This window comes from Parasteatoda tepidariorum, chromosome 3, assembly GCF_982258835.1.
Source record: "Parasteatoda tepidariorum strain Cologne lab strain chromosome 3, Ptep-v5.0, whole genome shotgun sequence".
Lineage (NCBI taxonomy): Eukaryota > Metazoa > Arthropoda > Arachnida > Araneae > Theridiidae > Parasteatoda > Parasteatoda tepidariorum.
Genome location: NC_141757.1, coordinates 20752379 through 20771217, shown reverse-complemented (window position 1 = coordinate 20771217; position 18839 = coordinate 20752379). Strand labels below are relative to the sequence as shown.

At 26.5% G+C, this 18839-nt stretch overlaps 1 protein-coding gene across 3 annotated transcripts in view; it reads right to left on the bottom strand.

Annotated features, from left to right (window-relative positions):
* The window catches only part of Sos (Son of sevenless guanine nucleotide exchange factor), a 39177-nt gene that overhangs the window by 9929 nt on the left and 10409 nt on the right, over positions 1–18839 (bottom strand). For all 3 annotated transcript variants that reach the window (XM_087158924.1, XM_087158922.1, XM_087158923.1), the window contains exons 4-17: positions 17187–17270; positions 16323–16403; positions 15609–15806; positions 14924–15064; positions 13298–13408; positions 12263–12361; positions 11324–11451; positions 10193–10323; positions 8931–9125; positions 8026–8143; positions 6606–6689; positions 5715–5924; positions 3434–3574; positions 1602–1758 (exon numbers count right to left, since the gene is read on the bottom strand). In XM_087158924.1, coding sequence (XP_087015050.1) covers positions 1602–1758; positions 3434–3574; positions 5715–5924; positions 6606–6689; positions 8026–8143; positions 8931–9125; positions 10193–10323; positions 11324–11451; positions 12263–12361; positions 13298–13408; positions 14924–15064; positions 15609–15806; positions 16323–16403; positions 17187–17270 — 1878 coding nt within the window. The remainder of the gene's footprint in view (positions 1–1601; positions 1759–3433; positions 3575–5714; positions 5925–6605; positions 6690–8025; positions 8144–8930; positions 9126–10192; positions 10324–11323; positions 11452–12262; positions 12362–13297; positions 13409–14923; positions 15065–15608; positions 15807–16322; positions 16404–17186; positions 17271–18839) is intronic.

The window sequence follows — 18839 nt, the reverse complement described above, 5'->3', positions numbered from 1 at the left end:
CTTACATTATTCATTGGCATTTAACAGCACATAAAATGAATTTTAAAAAAATATCTGTACATATTTTTTTATAATAGCTTACATTCCTTTCACATTTTTTTTCACAATAAACAATTTTTTACTTTTTGATAAAAATAAATAACATTGTAAAAAATTATTACTAAAACAATAAAAATAACTGCAAATTTCTTAAAAATTCGAATACTTTTTTTTTTTACATAAAAGTCAACTTTATTTAGTTAATAATGAAATCATAGACAATTTTAAATTTTCTTACAGATACAAAAAAAATATTTCCTAGTTATGCATGATGACATTATATATCATTAGATACCAAGACATTAAGAAAAACATTAGCAAATCATACAAAGAAATATGAATTAAGAATATTTCTTTTTATGATTATATATAAAGAATTGGTAAAATTGCTTTGTTCTAGTTAAAAATGAAGTAAAAATAAAGTCATTTTTACAAATTATAATTCAATAACCATATTTTTTGCAGGACATGCAATAGTAAAAGATAGCTTCAAAATAGCTATTTTGAAATAAATTGTTAGCTCCAATATTTGATCAAATTATAGAGTAAAATAAAATCAGAAATTATTAAAATTGCATTGTTTTTCAAATTTAATTAAATGATCTTGTGAATTACTACGGTCTTTTCATAAATGCAGTCAAAACAATTTCATAATGTTAATGCTATTTTACTAGCAACAAGTCTTTATCAAGGATGTTATTTTATACTCTTAACTTGTGCCTCGCAATTCCATTATTTAGGAATGTTGTGTTTTCAGACTATGAAAACTTATCACTCATTTAAAAAATTTTCACCATAATTTTTGTGAAAATAACTCTTAAGTGTCATTTACACTCAATAAATTTTTAATAGGTAATTTTTGTTTACCTCTTGCGTCCTTAAAAATTTAATTGGCGCCCAAGGGCCCCAATTTGTAAGGAAGCAGGAGAATGGAAGGAAACACCATCAAAAAGAGCTCAGTATTTTAATTACACATTCACACATCCATTTTTTCAATAATGAGTAACAGCATAACATTGACTAAAATAGAAAGTAACTATCCAAACTGATTTGGGTAAAACAGGAACCAGGGAAGGTTCGGGTGTCTCTTCTTGCGTCATCTCCCCTGGTAAGAGTCAGAACGAAGACTATAGCTATTATTTTTGCGGATAGAGAGGTAGCGCCATTTGTTGTTACGAATAAACTATCCGTTACATCCTAAAATTTTTTTTTTCCATCATTGCAGCCTTTAAAAGCCTTATTGTTTATCCAGATTACTTTGCTCTGTAAAAGATTGTGCCCATTATATTGAGACAAACATAATTTTAATGGATAAACTATCACCAGAAGCCAAATTTTAAATGTATATTAAATCATCCTACACTTTCGACAAGTATCTGTAGCCTGTGAAAAAAATTTTATTGCTTGTTTTAACTTTTGAAAGAAATTACATTTTAATTTGTATTTCAATTATTATACTTAATCTTATAACAAACAATAATTTCCATTTTTTAGCAATAAAAAACTTAATTCCATGTGAATAAAACAATTCTTCTTACGTTATACTTAAAAAGACTACTTACTCGTCGGTTGATGATTTTCTTAATTGATTCTACCCATTTCCTCATTGATTTATATTCTACTTTATCTAAAAAAGACTGGAGTGCAGATAGAAGTATGTGATCCCTTTCAAAATCATAAAAATGATGGTCTACCCAATGACGTAACACATTCAGAACCCTGTAAAAAGATTTTATAACAGGTTATATTTTAAACTAAATTACTGATGAAGACATAGTAATATACTCTATACCTATATCCTAAATATATTTACACTCCTTTGAAAAAAAGCACAAATAGATAAGACATATTTAGATTTTAGCTTGTTTAAGAAAATGATAGTAACATGGGCGAACACACATTCCATGAAAATAAAATACACTATTATAAAATTTCATAAATTGTTTTCTTAGAAATTTTTAATATTTAGTAAAAAATAATAAAAATAATACATTCTAAGATGATATTCCCCCATTAAATTGTAGGAGCCTTAGTTCAAATTTTACCTGGATTTTTTGGTTCGAAGCAATCAATCCTCCTGTGTAAAGTGAATGGAAAACATGCATTACAGTGAAAATTCTACTTTGAATTTGCATAGAGTATTATTTAAAACTCACAGGGTTGAGGTTCATTTTAATTATTTTTCTAAATTTAGTATTGAACTTGCAGTATTATTTAAAACACAGAATTAAGGTTTTTGTTTCATTCCTAAACTTGCATAAAAATAAATAAATAAAATAAATTCAGTTATAAATAAAAAACAATATTACCAGGACATTAAACTTAAACAAATCTTTAAAGTAAACTAAACAAAATAAAGAAAGAAGATTCATTAGAAAGACATTTATAACAGTAAAGTACATAAACTGAATATTAAAAAATACATAACTGAAAGTAGGAAAAAAATTACGATATTATAGGTTCCCATACAAGTACTTTTTCCTGTTAAATATTAGAGCAACAATAAATAAATTTTTGTAATGAAATTAAGTCCATAAATTTTAATTCAGTATCTTTTAAGTTTTCAACTTAGCAAATTAATTTAAAATCTATCAAAATTTTAACCACCTTTTTTCCATATCTTTCAACAGAAGCAAAAAAAAAAGTTACTACAGATACAAAGGTGCAAACTACTATGACTTTATATGTAATTATGTTTTCCCAGTTAAGATTAAGGTCTTATGGTTGAGTAATAAAAATTACAGTTTTTGTGAATTTCAATAATTATGTGTTAAAAATGAATTTTTTTTCCCTATTACTACCAAGAGTTATGAAATATTTTTTTATAATTAATCCATGATAAAATTTTTAAAGTTCCATAAACAATTATAAAAAAAATGAATAAAAAACAAAAAACAATTTGATAGAAACAAGAAAAAAAATAAGAAAAAAATTAATCTTTCTCCCTTCTAACAAGAAATTGTGAAATTTTATCTTATCTCTTTATAAAAAAAGAAAGAAAACATTAACTTGAACCTGAAATGCTTTGAGCAAACATTTTTAGTGGTTCAAATGCAGGATGATAAAAGGCAATAAGGGATAATTTTAATTTATCAAAAGCTGGAACATTCATTCCAAGTCATCAATTAAATTAAGTTAGTACTTTATTAATTTATATAAGTTAGTTTAGTTTTTTTTAATAAATTTATACATAATTTTATTATTACATACATACAATAAATTCAGTAATATAGACACCTTTATTATTGTTTGTCTGATTACTAATAACTAGTTTGGAAAGTTGGCACCTCAGCAGACATATAACTTTAATAAATCTTTGAGTATAATTTTCAAAAAAGAAATAGACTTGCTTCAACAGAGAAGCACAAAGTAAACATGATAATTTTGTACTTACCTAAATTGTACAGGTTGGCAATACTCTTTTTTGAAGCGTTTTATATCTTGACTGTAAGAATTTTTGTGGCTCTCAATAACAGAGTCATTCAAAGTTGTATCAAGAAGAACAGGAGGTGGAGGAGGATCAACTATTTTAAATTTGCACTGAAGTTAAGGTGTCATAACAACAAAATCATTTATAAGTTTAATAAATGAAGATCTCAGGAGTAAAAAGTCACATTTTTGTAGTTAAGTGATTTACAGGCTTTACTGTCAAAGATACAGCAGAGATGTATGGCCTTTTATTAAATTATATCAGTATTTCTTACCTTATTTCAGTCAAATAAAAGCTCTTGTTGGATATAACTGGTGGTTGCGGGTTGTCACTTTTTACCCTCCAAAGACAATAAGTGCATAAATTTATTTTAAAATTAACTCTTAATCTTCAATCAGAGAGTGTTAGGAAGAATTTTAACTGACTTTATAGTTTCTGTAGGGTGAACAATGACTCTAGAACCTTGAAAATTTAATAAGTAGAAATGTCTCATTTTCATTGTAAACCGCTTATGAGTCACTTTTGATTGTTATGAGTTACTTTACTGTGTGTAACATATAAAATAGTTCTGACTTTCGTTCCATAGGGTTCAATCATTTTTGTTACTTACCCACTTAAAAAAAAGTTCACAAGTGAACGTCATCCGAAACTCAAATTTCTTGAAGAATATTTACATTTAAATGTACTTTAAAATTAATATGGTACATACTCTGACAATCCAGGTCATAAAATTAACCATATTGGAAAAATCTTCAACAGAACTCCTTGGCCCACCCTATGCTGTCATGCAAAAATTTGATGATGATGCATAATAAATTAGTCGTATTTTCTATGAAGTAAAATTTTTTATTTTAAAAAATAGATTTTGTTTCATTTGCTTTTTTAAAATAATTTTTTTTTTATTGGCGTTATTATTTTATAGCATTATTTAAGAGCACTTCTAATAGATGTTTTTCTTTTATTATAACTTTTTTCCTGAAAATACAGTAGTATAGCAAAGAATCAGTTTAAAGTTCCGTTTTAAAAATTAAGGAAGAATTTTTTTTTTTTTCAATTTGCGATTTCAGCTTTATTTATTTACAAATCTAACAGCAGGCATTCTGAAAAAAATCATACTTTAATCATAGTTTTTAGTGAGGCATGGCAGTTTCGGGATAAATGCAATAAGATAAAAATCTGTGATTTTCGGTGTTTTATAAATAAAGCAAGAAATGTAAAATGATATTTTTTATTTTAGGTTGCTTTAAGTTTTTTTCTCCACTTTACAATCTTAAATTTTCTTTATTTATGGATAAATATTCTAATTTAAACCACTTTACATTATCTTTTAAAAAATGTCAATTGTGTACATTTTGATTTAATTGAGGTGTGGCAAATAGAGATTTTGGGAACAAGTATTAAGAATTTTCGCATATCCAGAATTTGCTGATTTCTGCACATTCTGGATAGTCGAGTTTCTAATGTATACAGTTACTGCTATTACTTTTTAAATGCTAGAATTGATACTTTGTTTCAGGGCTCGAAGTCCAAACTTTATAAGATTAAGCTCAAAATTGCCTCCAATCTGAATCTCCAAGACAATTTAAGGATGCTGATTCCTTAATGGGAGCAATTTGTGCAATATCAACATAGATTCGCAGACATACAATCAGTAATAGTTTTAGTAGTTCCAGCACTTAAGTGAAAAAAGAAATATTTTTAAAAATAACTCAGATTCTTTTTTTAAAAAGTTACACAAAAATTTCTGTTTCGGTTTTTCTTTTTTACGAAAAAGGGGAGAAAATTGTCTAAACATGGAAAATCGTAAAGGATTCTCTCGTGAAAAACAAAGTACAACATAGTGATTAGGATAGAGTAGAGAGATAAGAGCTTTTTATATATTTCCCACATCGAATGCTTTTATGCCATCAAATTAAGAGTAATTGTTTCTAATATTGAAAGTAGATTAATATCGTACTTGACAAGATATGAAGACTTTGTCATTCATTTTGTTTCGCAAGACATATAACATAATTGTTAGATAAATATATTTTCCTCCTGCTAATTTTAACAAAAAATAGGAAAATCGCAAAAATTTCAGGACATTTATTTAAATGTTTAATAATTAAGGAAACTTTCTTTTTTTTTAAGGAGAACTTTAAGCCCTGTTATTATTTCTAGTTTTTTATGAGACCATTCACTAAATTTTTCAAATCCATCAAACATTCTTATTAATAAGAAATTAAAACTTTCTTTAAAAGGATATCTTTCAATTAGAAGGTCCAGCAATTCCTGTGGCTGGCAGAAAGACCTGTAGGTAGTGAGGAAAGTTCGAACAAACATAGGATCAGCGTACATGTGATAGGTTAAACGTTCCACAAGTTTCAGCAGTGTGGCTCCTTTAATTATAGGAACACTAACATTCGATTTGTTTTCTTCAAAAATTATATTAGATTCAGAATCTTCCACAGCAAACCTATAAAAGAGAACAAAGCAGTAAATTACCAATAGATTTTTAATACAGTTGAACCCCACAACAATGTACCTGGGATATAGTCAATACTCAGTTGTAGTGAGTATTTTCAACGGACCTTTCTGAGGTACCATTTAACTAATATTTTATACACTTATAGTAGACAAATAAAAAATTGGTATATTGTTTATACTGAATAATAATTATGCTTCTTCAGTTTTTTTTTCTTCCTTTTTTCACTTCTCCAACTTAAAATTTGCGGAAGTTGCAATTGAAAACGGCAGCATTTTTTTAAAACTGAGTCAAATTTTACTCTTGCATTCTCTTTACCTCTAAACTAGAGCAAACTGAAAATAAGGACTAAAAAATTTTGGATTATTTACTAATCATCATACAAAAGTTTGTAAACTCAGCTTAAAATCCAATTGCAGTCAATTGAAAATAACTAATTTCATAGATAGAATGTAAAAATTACTTATTTGGATTTTTAATGTTTGATTTATATTCTAATTAATCAGTAAATTATTTATACAAAAATTGTGTAGTATAGCAACAATTATTTCCAATAATACTATTGTCATTTACTAAAATAAAAAATTTTTTTCAAAAAATTTCCTCAGAGAGCTCGCTTTACACATTGACTGTACTACAAAACTACTGCAAAAAATATTGATTTCTGATTACCTGTAATCTTCTGGATTTGGAAGACGTAGTGGATGCTTTTTTTCTTCATCTAATAGAATACTGTCAAGTGTTCTTTCTAACATGCTGAAAAGTAAATTTTAGCACATTGATTAAAAAACGGATCTGAAACTAATAAAGTATAACTTTATGAAATTAATTAAAACATTAAAAACAGATAAGGCATCTTTGTCTGAGCACAAAAAATTTATGAATGAATTTACATACACAATACAAAAAATTTGAAATAAATATGTTTTACTTATCATAGAGCAAAAAATAATGTAAGGATGGAATTTATGTGTTCATTAATTTACTTCAGTTAATTGTTGTCTGGTTCAAAGGTCGCACTTCAAGCAATTGATACACCCAGCCGCTCTAGAACTTTAACCAGTGATAATTGCTTAAATTTTCTCAACTGGTTTGCCAGTAAGAATAAGATCTGCAATCAATTACGGCCTACTGTGGTATCCCAAAAAATCATGTGGCCGAATTCCTGACAAAAAATGGGGTCTTCGTCCTCTAGAGTTCTAATTCCAGACTTCCTTTCAATAATGTCAAATGTCTAATAAAGAACATCTTCAGGGACTCTTTTTGCGAAGAACTCAAAAATCGCAATTCTAATAAACCATGGCTTAAACAGATTCTCAATGTCTCTCAGTGGCCTAGATTGAAATCTGTCAGCATGTTTCATCTGATATCTAGACACGATTGCCTCATAAAACATTTTCGTAACATCGACGAGGTTCCTGATCCTTTTTGTACCTTGTGTGATCTAATCTCTTTGAGGAGATGGACTTGGCTCACCTGTTTAGATGTCCTGCTTTTCCTCGGACATCAATAAAAGAACACTACTGCGCTGCTCGCTTTCATTTATAGATTTATTGTTATCTTTTTGATATTTGAAATAATAATAAAAAAAAGAAATATTGGTATAAATACACTTTTCTTTCAAGCACTAGGTTGAATGAAAAGTGTATTTATACCAATATTTCTTTTTTTTTTAATTATTTCAAAGGCACTTTAAAAGACAGTTGAATATCAAAGAGATAACAATAAATCTATAAATGAAAGCGAGCAGCCCAGTAGTGTCAATCACGAATTTTATCAATTACGAAATTTGTAATAAATCAGAAGCTTCTATTCTTCAGTTAATGAAGTAAAAAAACCTCTAAAAAATTTTATTAAGATAAGGATAACATTGCAATTATAATAAGCTATTAAAATAATTATATGAATAAGAAAAAAAAATATATAACACTCCATAATAAAAATTCAACTGCATTTAATTTTTTTATTATTTAGAAATTTGTTATAGAAACAATTCCATTAGGTTTAATACTTAGTTTATAAAATACCAAGTCATTTAATAAAAACACTGAGTTTAGTGAAATAAAGGTTACCGAAACTGAATAAAGGTTACCTTCTAGTATTTAGCATGATCAAATTAGCCATCCAGTTATTCTTTTCTTCACTTGTCTTGGCAAACAAAATAATATGTAACTGATCTCGTGGAGCAATTTCAAACGCATTCTTCAGCTCTGTAAGTAATCACATAAAATTAACATTAACTTTTCCCCCTGAATTTTACTTTCAGCTGCATCAATAAACACACAAAATTATTAAACACTGTAGGACACAAAAAGAAAAAAATACATTTAAGTTAACTACATACCTATTTAGCCATTTTGTTTAATTATAATGTGCACATTGACAGTTCAACAACCTGTTAAGCTTTATTACAACTTTATGTTAATGCATTTTCGCTAAGATGTCATTATTGAATCCTTATTTTGAGTTTGCAACCTGCAAACGCCAGGTGTGTAAAAAAAACACAGTGATACCTTTCTGAGCAAGCACACCACCAAACGATTTCTACAGCATACAAAAAATATCCATATTTAAGTTTAAGAAATTAAATATAATGATTTCAGTTTCAACAAAAATTTTATTTCCGAATGTTGAATAGCTTTACCCCAAGTGTGCTAGTGAAAAAGTCACCCAAATAAAAAATTTTACAAAAGTATTTGTTCACCTACAATGTTTTCGTTCAACCGAACGAATGTGATCAACTGGCGCCAGTTAAGAAACTAAAGGTAATGGCAAAATTAAAAATCAATGTAGAGTGTGTGATTTCACTTAGATGACAATAGAATAAAATGCATAAGAGTTATACAAAAAGAACCTAAACAGAATGCATTATTTGAATTGTTGAAAAGAATGGATACGGATGGATTAACTAAATCTACAAGTGCAATATGTTAACAATAAAGTTTTAACAATAACAACTAATAGCATGAATACAGATAAATAACAAAAATAATTTACCATCGCTGTCTTCTTTGTCGAGAATTTCTATTTTTCTTAAATAATACTTTTCTTTCAAACGATATTCAGCTACCGGACCTGTTACACTAGAACGTTTGTTGTTTGGCTTACAAAGTATCATCAGGCCATCTAACAGGAAAACCTGCCTCTCTGTTAAACGACGTCCTCCAGATCCAACTTTACCAAGAATGCCCTCTATTGATTGATTAGAAAAATAATTAGCACATAAATATTGAAAAACAATTCTCAATTATTAGCTCAATTATAATTCTCAATTATATATTGAATTAGATCAATTAAACACACACAATTCTCAAGTCAAAGAACAAAATACACAGATATTTAAATTATCAATATAAAATTAAGTTTAATTTATCTTTAATGATTTTATAGAAAATGGTTTATTGAGACTATCCACTTTATTAATAAAATTGTATACAGCTAGTTATTTTATATTGCATTTTAAAATTAATAAAACTATTATAGACATAAAATTAAAAAGTTAAAAGGAAAACAAAATAAACTTTTGGTTCGACCATTAACTTTAAATATATAATATAATAATGACAATTATATGTCTTAAAATTTACTAACTCATAAATCTCTGATTTAAAATCCCTGAAAAACAACAAAAGGGTGAAAAAAAATTTAAAATAAAAAGGATATAAAAAGAATATGCAACGCAAAAATCAAGTCATTCTATTGAGTAATGTAGCATGTAAAAAAAGAAGCATTTCTATAATTTATAACACAATGTTCAAAACTTATTACTTTAATCAGCAAATTAGTTCAAAACATAATATATAATAAATAACTTATTTATTTATCATAAAAGCAATTGTCTGTCATAAATACAAAATATTTATAATTTCTCAAAAGAGATTATACGTTTAATTTTGTTTAAAAAACAACAACTTATGAATATGAAATATTAATTATTTTGGCAGATTACTTTTTGTCACACAAAAACAAACTGCTTTAAATAAAACAGCATATTCTACTGATTAAAAAACATACATTTTCATAAAAATGCCTGTCTCCATAACATATTTTTTTAAAAGGAATGTTTATTTTAAGTAAGAAAACTTAAAAGTCAACATCGTACTTTAAACTAAAAGAAGAAAAAATCTTAAATAGTGATGCAAATACATTTGAGTTTTCAAATAATGTTTAAATGACTGACAAAATTGATAAAATTAATCTTTATTCTTAACACAAACATAAAAATTAGTATTTCTAAGGATTACTTGAAATTTTCTTACCCATTACAAATTCATTGCAACACTGTCCAATGTCTTTGCCTTCCCAGCCATCAATACTTTTTTGGAGGTCATTCATCTTTTGTATAGAAGCTTGGCGATTATTTTTACAGTACATTCTGGAAAATGCTTCCCTGCACACAAAAATAGAAAAAATTAGAACTAAAACAGAACTAAATAGAATAAAAATAATAAAATTAACCTTTTTAACAAATAAAAAAATTTTTTGGGACATTTTAATATTTTTCAATGGCAACTCTTTGCCAGTTTGTAACTCTTTGTAAGTTTATCATGATACATACAAGATAATTTCGGCTCTCTAACTTTTAAACTGAATGAGGTTCCCCTCAATTGCCTTCTTAAATAATAAAAACTTCGTATAGTTATTGAATAATAATTAACCATGAACTAGTATTTTTGTAACGACAATAACTATATAAATTGAACGATCTCTTACTCAAAAGAAAATTATGCAAGTCTAGATTGCTAATCTTCAGACTTTATTCTCCAGAACTGATAACATAAGACAAGAACTCTCGATAGCATATCTTAAGAGTTTTCGATACTAAAAATAGGGTCCTTTACATCATGTATAGGAAAAAGTGATTTTCTGAGAATATTGCTCAAAAACTAAAACTGTTTAGACATTCTGACAATGAAAAAGGCAAACTCCATATTGTTTCTAAAGCTTACAGTAACTCCGTAAAATTAGTCTGTATTCCATAGAAACAACAGGTGCACCTTAGATGTTAGCAGAGTTGAAACTCAAACTCATCTCCAGCATACAGCATTAGTTCTTAAAGTTTTTGCCCAGAATTTTTTGAAATTTACTATTTCAACACATAAAATTTTTTAAAACTGAGGAAGTTAAAAAAAAGCTATTTTTAAAGTAAAATTTTAAAACTAATTTTTATTTTAAAAAATAGAATATAAATTAACCATTTTTATATGAAACAATGAGCAGGATTATTTTTTTATTGATTTGCAGGCACTTTGATGAAGTAAAAAATACCGACAAGCACTTCAGTAACATTTTATAATGGAATTTAAATAATGATATTCATTCCATAGACATCATATTTGCAGGAAGGAAAAAAAAGTAAGCAAAACAATCATAAAATAAAAGAACATTACCCCTGCTTTCTTTTAGGTAAAATGGGACTGCATAATTCTTCTAATTGAGCTCTCAATCGTGTAAAAACCCCTTCAGCTTGCTGCAAACTTTCTTGATCTTCACTAGATGGGCTCAGCTTTTTTAAAACCTAGAATTTACAATTATTTAGTTCATATTTAAACAACTTGCTTAAAGACATTAAGACAAACTATTATTGTTACATCATAATTAGAATTTTACATTAGAATTTAAAATCAATTATTTTATCCATGAGCACTTTGTTGTTGAAAAACAAAAAGAAATGGGCTATTTAAAATTAAAAATAACATCACATAAAATAGGACTTAAACAATAATTCTTTTATTTGAAACCGTATCAAAATATGATTTCGCCCATCATTAGAAAATTAATTTATATAATTAGTAAACTACTTTTTTTTACGAAATATAATGAATAAAAAATACTAATATAAAACATAAATACTAATATATACTAATATAAATACTAATATAGAAAATACTAATATAAAAATGTGAATAAATTAATAAGTAATAGAAAATAAACAGAGAAATATTTACACAGCTATTGAACAATAAAAAAAAAATTAAATTGAAAACACAAAGAGTAATTATAAAGACTGGAATAGATTTCTCAAACAAGTAAGAATTTCTAAATTGAAACCACTAATAAATTCAGTTATTAGCGTATTTAAAGTTCTTATTGTTGAAAGACCAAATTTTATATATATACAAAAAAAAAATTTAAATTAGAAAATAAGAAAATCAAACACTGTTTAAAAAGTAAATAAAGCAATTGCTAATTAATTAAAATGCATAATTTATGAATAATATTTTAAACATATATGTAGAATATTCATTTTCTTAAATTATTTTCAGATTTTGTAACAACATAGTATCAAAGAATGTAATTTTAACAGAAAAATTACTAAGTATATTTACTTTTAAATAATCAAAGTACTGAAAACAATGAAATACTGGTCCCAACAGAAGTTTTGGCAAGACATACTTTACTGCTTGGATAAAACCATGTCCAGCACTCTGCAAAAAATAACAGAATTATAAACATATATCTAAATAAACAATGCTATGTCATGCACAAAATATTTTCATTATAAATGTACTTTGGGGGTCAAGGTAAAGATATTAATGAAATAAAAAATTATGGGATCACAATTTGTAATTTGGATGTAACAATCCGCTAGTATAATGTTTCTCAACATGATTTACATGATGCACTGATTATTTCAGTGTTTTATGGCAAACCTGCAAGATTAGTAACTTTTACAAATGCAAAATTGTGATACTTAAACAATTTTTTAACTAGTTTGTTCATGATCATTCACATATTCTCTACAATGAATAAAAAATATTTTGAGCCTAAACCAATAAAAATATGGAATTCATTGGTTTAGGTTCAAATGGAATTTATATGATTTCTAATAAAAATTATTAATTTTGCTATTCAAATAACAAATTAGCAAAACCAAATTATATATTATATAACCAGGTATACATAGTAAAAGAATACAAGCATATAAGAAATAATTAAAAAGGAAATAATAGACATTCAAAAAATAAATAGCAGGATTTAACCTGACCGTTGTTGTAGTTTATTGCAGACTAAGATGTAAATTCTAGGTGTCAAACCTAGTAACAGCAACACATAAAGATGACCATATTCCATATTTGAGAAAAATGAATTAAATAAGCAAAAGAAATGCTTCGAAACTATTAGTGAAATAAATCTTAACACTTGGTTTTTGGGTTGAGGATATCAGTTTTTACTTCACGGTACTTACTATACTACTAATTAAATTACTAATTAAAAAAAAATTAAGAGTTTCATTTAGTAAAAACAATGTACTGAAAAAGTAAGCTGCGAAGAAAATAAGAAAACTGGGATTTTTTCGATTGTCACCAAAAGTTATGTCATTTTTATTATATTGTACTCTAATTCGAAAGCTTTATCCTTACCTGCAAAGCATGCCGTACATGTGGTTGATGTAATAGAGACATCAAATTTTCCCTACTAGCTGGCATCAGAATATCATGCGCATATCGATAATAAATATCGAATTCATAGGACTGAAAAAGACAAAACTTTGTCAGAAAATCAAATCGAGAGATGAAAAAGCATAAAAAACTTATTTCATATTAAACAAGAACTCAATTTTTTTTTAAAAAAAAGGAGCATATTTAGTCAGTAAAGTTAAAACTGAAGTTCCAAACTTACATACAGTAGTCTCCACTTTTAATTAATGTCTCGAAGTGTATGTTATCAATCGCTTATTGTTATCAATCTTTTGATAACAATAAGTCCAAACTTTTTCTATTGATTTATATATTAAAATTATCATTTTCTGTGATCAATATATTGTTTAGTATCATCATTGTTTTAATTTAATTTTATGAAAATCACTGTGAATTCAGATGGAGCCTGTTGGTCTCTTTCTCTTTATCATTGTTTGAATATCCCTATATTCTTACATTAACAGAGTTTTTATATTAAGTCTGTTAGATTATTATGAGAAGAAAGACGAATGATGGAACTATTGAGTCAAATGAAAATATTGAGCCTACAATAAATGCTTAAAATATCAAAGTGCTGAAAAGTTGAGTACAATACTGCTTAAATGACTTTAAAAACAATAAGATTACAAACAATTTATCAATGAGCTTGTTAAGAAAATCATAGACAAACAACAAGTGGTGATTTTTTTTTTCAAATTATGTATAATTTGCATGCTTTAAAAAAAATTAAGTACATAAATACGAGGTCAGTTTTTTAATTTTACTTTAGAACTCACTATGCGTGGCTTAAATTAGTAAATTTATCAAACTTTTTGATTTGTTTATTGTTATCTAAATCATTGTGTCCCAAAGTGATCAAATAAAACAAAGACTATAGTTTGTCTTAAATAAGAACTCCTCCAGACATTCGCCTGACCTGTGGCGGTGACTATGGTAGCGAGGTATGACTATTTCAAGATGGGGTCACTGTTTTGGGGTGGTTTCGACTGGGGTCGTCGAGAGAAAGGGAATCTCTTTCCTAGACTGAAGACTCTTCCTAGACTCTTTCCTAGACCTAAAATGCACCATTCTTGTTTCCATAGCACCAGACTGCCTCAGACTTTCTGGCGGGAGGAGTTCTTAGCTTAGACAGACTATACTGTATATGTAAATCTAACATATACATATAAACAATATAATTGAATAAAACCAAGGTCTTCAAATTCAGGCACCTAGTAGTCACTTCACAAAAAATAAAAAATCATGGCTGGTGCCCAATATTTTAGTAAAATTTAATATAAAAATTAAAAGTTATGCTACTATCCATTCTATAATTCCTGTAAATTATATTTTTTTTATAGAACCTCGTATAAAATTACAAGAGATAAAATCAATACATTAAGCAATCAGAATAAAGCTCAAAATATGAGGGATTATAAATTGGTCACTAGATAACATGACAAAATTAATTTTTTAACATTCTAAACTTTGGATTAAGTTTGCATGAATTTGAAAGAAGTAACGCATTTAAAAGGAGCCAAAGACGGCTTCTGAAAAAAATTTATTACAAAATTAAGTTCATTATCATACTTCAGCAAGTTCCTCATAACAAGCTCCTAAAGATGGACTTGAGTTTTCTTCAGCCATTTCTAAAGCATCTTCAAATGTACCGAGAAGTGTGACTGAGAAATCGTAAATTTCACAAATATTGGTAAAAATTGTATCTAGTTCCTGAAAATAGATTCGTAAAATATTAAAAAAACGATTTTGTAAAATCACGTTCTCACAAAGCATTAGTTTGCTTCTTGAATACACATATTGAAAGAAAGAATCTACAAAAATTTTGTCAGAAACTTTTTTTTAACTTTTTTAAAATTATTTCTTGATTTTTCAGCTGCTTTTTTAAAAAGATGCAAGGAAATTTTTCGACTATGCCTACTTAGCAACGAATTAATAAGTATAAGTAAACTTTTAAAGACCTAGTTTTAGTCCTAATATCAGTTAGTGTACACACAATAAAACTATTATAAAGAAAAGATATTTTAACAAGATTAAGACACTAATTCTTACTTTATTTGTAATTCATTCAATTATACTTCAACAATTTCACATAAAAATACTGTAAATAAATTTCATAATAAAATTGCTTTTTTTTTATTGAAAATGTTTTCCTTGCAATACCAAATAATAATAATAAGGAATATGTGTATAAATAAATGTAATAATAAAGATTAAAAAATAGTTATGGACATAAAGTAATTTAAATAATACTCACTTTGCTTTTTTCTTCCAATATTTTAACAAAAGGTTCTCTGAAAACTTTAATAATCATATTTAAATATCGGATGTATTGTTTTTCTTCATGGATAAGATCTTTAACAACTTCATCATAAGTTAGGGACTTCCTTTGTATAGGTTCATCTTCAATACTTAAAGCAACATCATCATCTTGATAAAACATGTCCATGAGTACCTAACGCAATATATTTATCATATTAATAATATTTAAAAGGAACTTAACAGTATTGGGTAAAAGCAGAACTGACAATCTATAGCAATGTTCTCTCATAATAACGAAGCTTTCAACTGCTTCCCTGAGTTGACTATTTGAACCAATTTTCTAGATTTTTGTTACCGTGCATATATTCAGAGAAATTATGCTTTCGTTTCTAATTTTGTAACTTGATACATTTTTTTTTGTACATTGTGCATAACTGCTGTTAACAGTAATAATAATTTGAACAAAACCTCTTTATCTGCTACAGAAGTTAAATTAAATTTATTACAATTTTCATAAGCTGGAATTCAATTACTTAATTATAAGAAGAATTTATGCAACAACTTTTAAACTTTAGCAATGGGTGAAGTGGCAAAAACAGATAGTTGACTTATAATATTGATAACACTGGCTCAAAAATATTTTATTTTACAAGATCATAAATAAGTGAGAAAAGTATATTTTTGAAATGGTAAATGTATTTTAACTTACTTTATCTGCACACATGGCCACTTTTATATCTTGGCATGTTATTTCCACATGACGTATATTTTTCACATAATTTCCAGCCAACTAATAAAAAGAATAACATATTATTGATGCATGAAAAAAAAGTTTCAAAATCTTTCTACTTTTTATTTTAAAATCTATCTATTTGCATGCATTAACCAAGAATTTGTTAAGTTAAAGGGAAAATGGTCAGCTTTTCATGGAAATTTTTCCTTATGGGCATCAACAAAGAAATAATATAAAAAAATTAACAAAGTAAAAATAAAACTAACTATTTTACCTAAAAAAGTCATATAAATTCTTTATTATCAAAATCCTAATTTCAAAGTAGTTCAGAAAATTCAATTGGAAAGAGTGAAATATTTAGGGGCATTACATACTTTAAAATTTCCTGAGCTAAAATCTATATCCTTTACATACATAAAATTATCTCTGATATCTGAGCAGTTAAATTATTTTTACTTCAACTTACATACCTTATAAACAGTATTTTTATGGGTATGTATTATATTAAAACACAGTTAGATAAATTGATATTTTAAAATTACATTAACAAGATAAAAAAAAACTGTTCAATACACATGAATATCAATTCAAATTGAAAAATTCTATCAAAGGCAATGGACTTAAATTTATAATAAATTTTACTCTTTGTTACAGAACTGAAGCATCAATCTGGTATAAAATTCAAATTTATTCAATAAGGTACAAGTATTGAGAATAAAAACATACATAGAATAACTAATGTCCTGCTTTTAAAACAAAACTAAATAATGCAAGATTTTTATTACAAAAAAAAGAAAGGAAAAAAAAAAAAGATTTACAACAACAACAAAAAATACATACTTTTAAAATATCAGCTGAAATGTATTCCAGAACAGCAACAATATATTGTGTTACTTGTAAGTCTACTTTATAGCCCAATATCTCCTAAAATAAAAATGTCAATGTTTAAGTTTAACAAAATAAAAAATTCCAACCAAGTAGCTAACTGATAAAAAATTTAAATGCAAAATAAGTTGCAGATAGATTCCAATTAAAGCGCAACGCAATTTACTAATAAATACAAAATTTTGGTGTTTTTTTCTTTAAAGGTATACTAGTAATTTTCACAGATAGGCAATTTTATTTGAGATAGACATTTTTTAAACCCTTGGTTTAACAGGTTGACTGCTACACACGTTTCAAGTGAAATCTCCTTCAGGCTACAAATGCAGCTGTACAAAGCATATTCTACTAAGTACTTCCACCAATATTTTCTCTGGTGGTCACAAGAATAATATCTTGCTCCGTTTGTTTACATGGTATGATGTCTGTTTATTTGTGCATCTGTTTCTTATCTCACCACTTTACACGATCACTGCTGAGTAAAGAGGAGTATAATTTAAAATCTTTACCCTAATTCGTTGAAATTTCGAAAAGAAAAATGGACAACTTATACCTGAGTTAGTCAAATAGCAATGAAAAAGAAAGCATTTACGAGTCTCCTAATAATTTTGTATGCCTTTTACAACAATTCAATAGTTTTGTTACTTCCTGTGAAATATCTTTTGAAATACATACAAATATCCTACTCAATTAGTCAAATAAGCATCACCCCAATATGGGTCATACAGCAGTCAACGTGTTAAATATGCTAAATTTTTTTTTAAAAATTCACTTTACAATACATATTTAGCTACATATATTTCATTTAAATTTGTTAAATTTTATCGCTAATTTTTAAAAATATTTTAGTACATGATAATTAATATTTTTAAAATCTGCATAGTAAAAATATTGCTAACTTGCCATGCATCTCAATATTATTATTTTTTTTTAAAAATAAAAAATGAAATTTCAATTAAAATGCATATATATCAAGAAACACGTACAATATTACATGACAAAAAAAAAAAAATTTAATTTACATTTTTTAACTCAGTTTTCAAGAATTTCAGTCAGTAACATAAATTTAACAAGGGGTAGAATATGATAAATAATTTTAAAAAATTTTGAATAAATTATCAAATAAAATGTCATGATTAAATATCAAATTAAAATTTTTATATAAAATTGGAAGAAAACAAAGTGAGAAATTAATCAAATCTCAGAGTTAATGTAAAACTCCGGTCACACTGATATGGTAATCATTAAAAAAATCTAATACAGTCTCAATATAACGTAGCGTACAATTATTACGTTACCTGTCACACTGATATGGCAAACATTAAAAAAATCTAATACAGCCTCAATATAATGCAACAAGTCTCAATATAATTTGAATATTACTATAATTTGATTTCTGAATGAGATCAAGAACCTTTTTTTTTAATTTTATGATAAATATTCTTCATTACTTGCTTCTAAGTTACGTCAACTCTTATTTTATTTTAAAGATGACTTGATCTTTAATAAATGGAAAAAAAATAGAAATAACCACAAGAAAGATAGTAATAATTTCTTGCCTTAGGTCAGTATTAAAAACTGCTATAGTATATGAAAATGAAAGAATTTAAG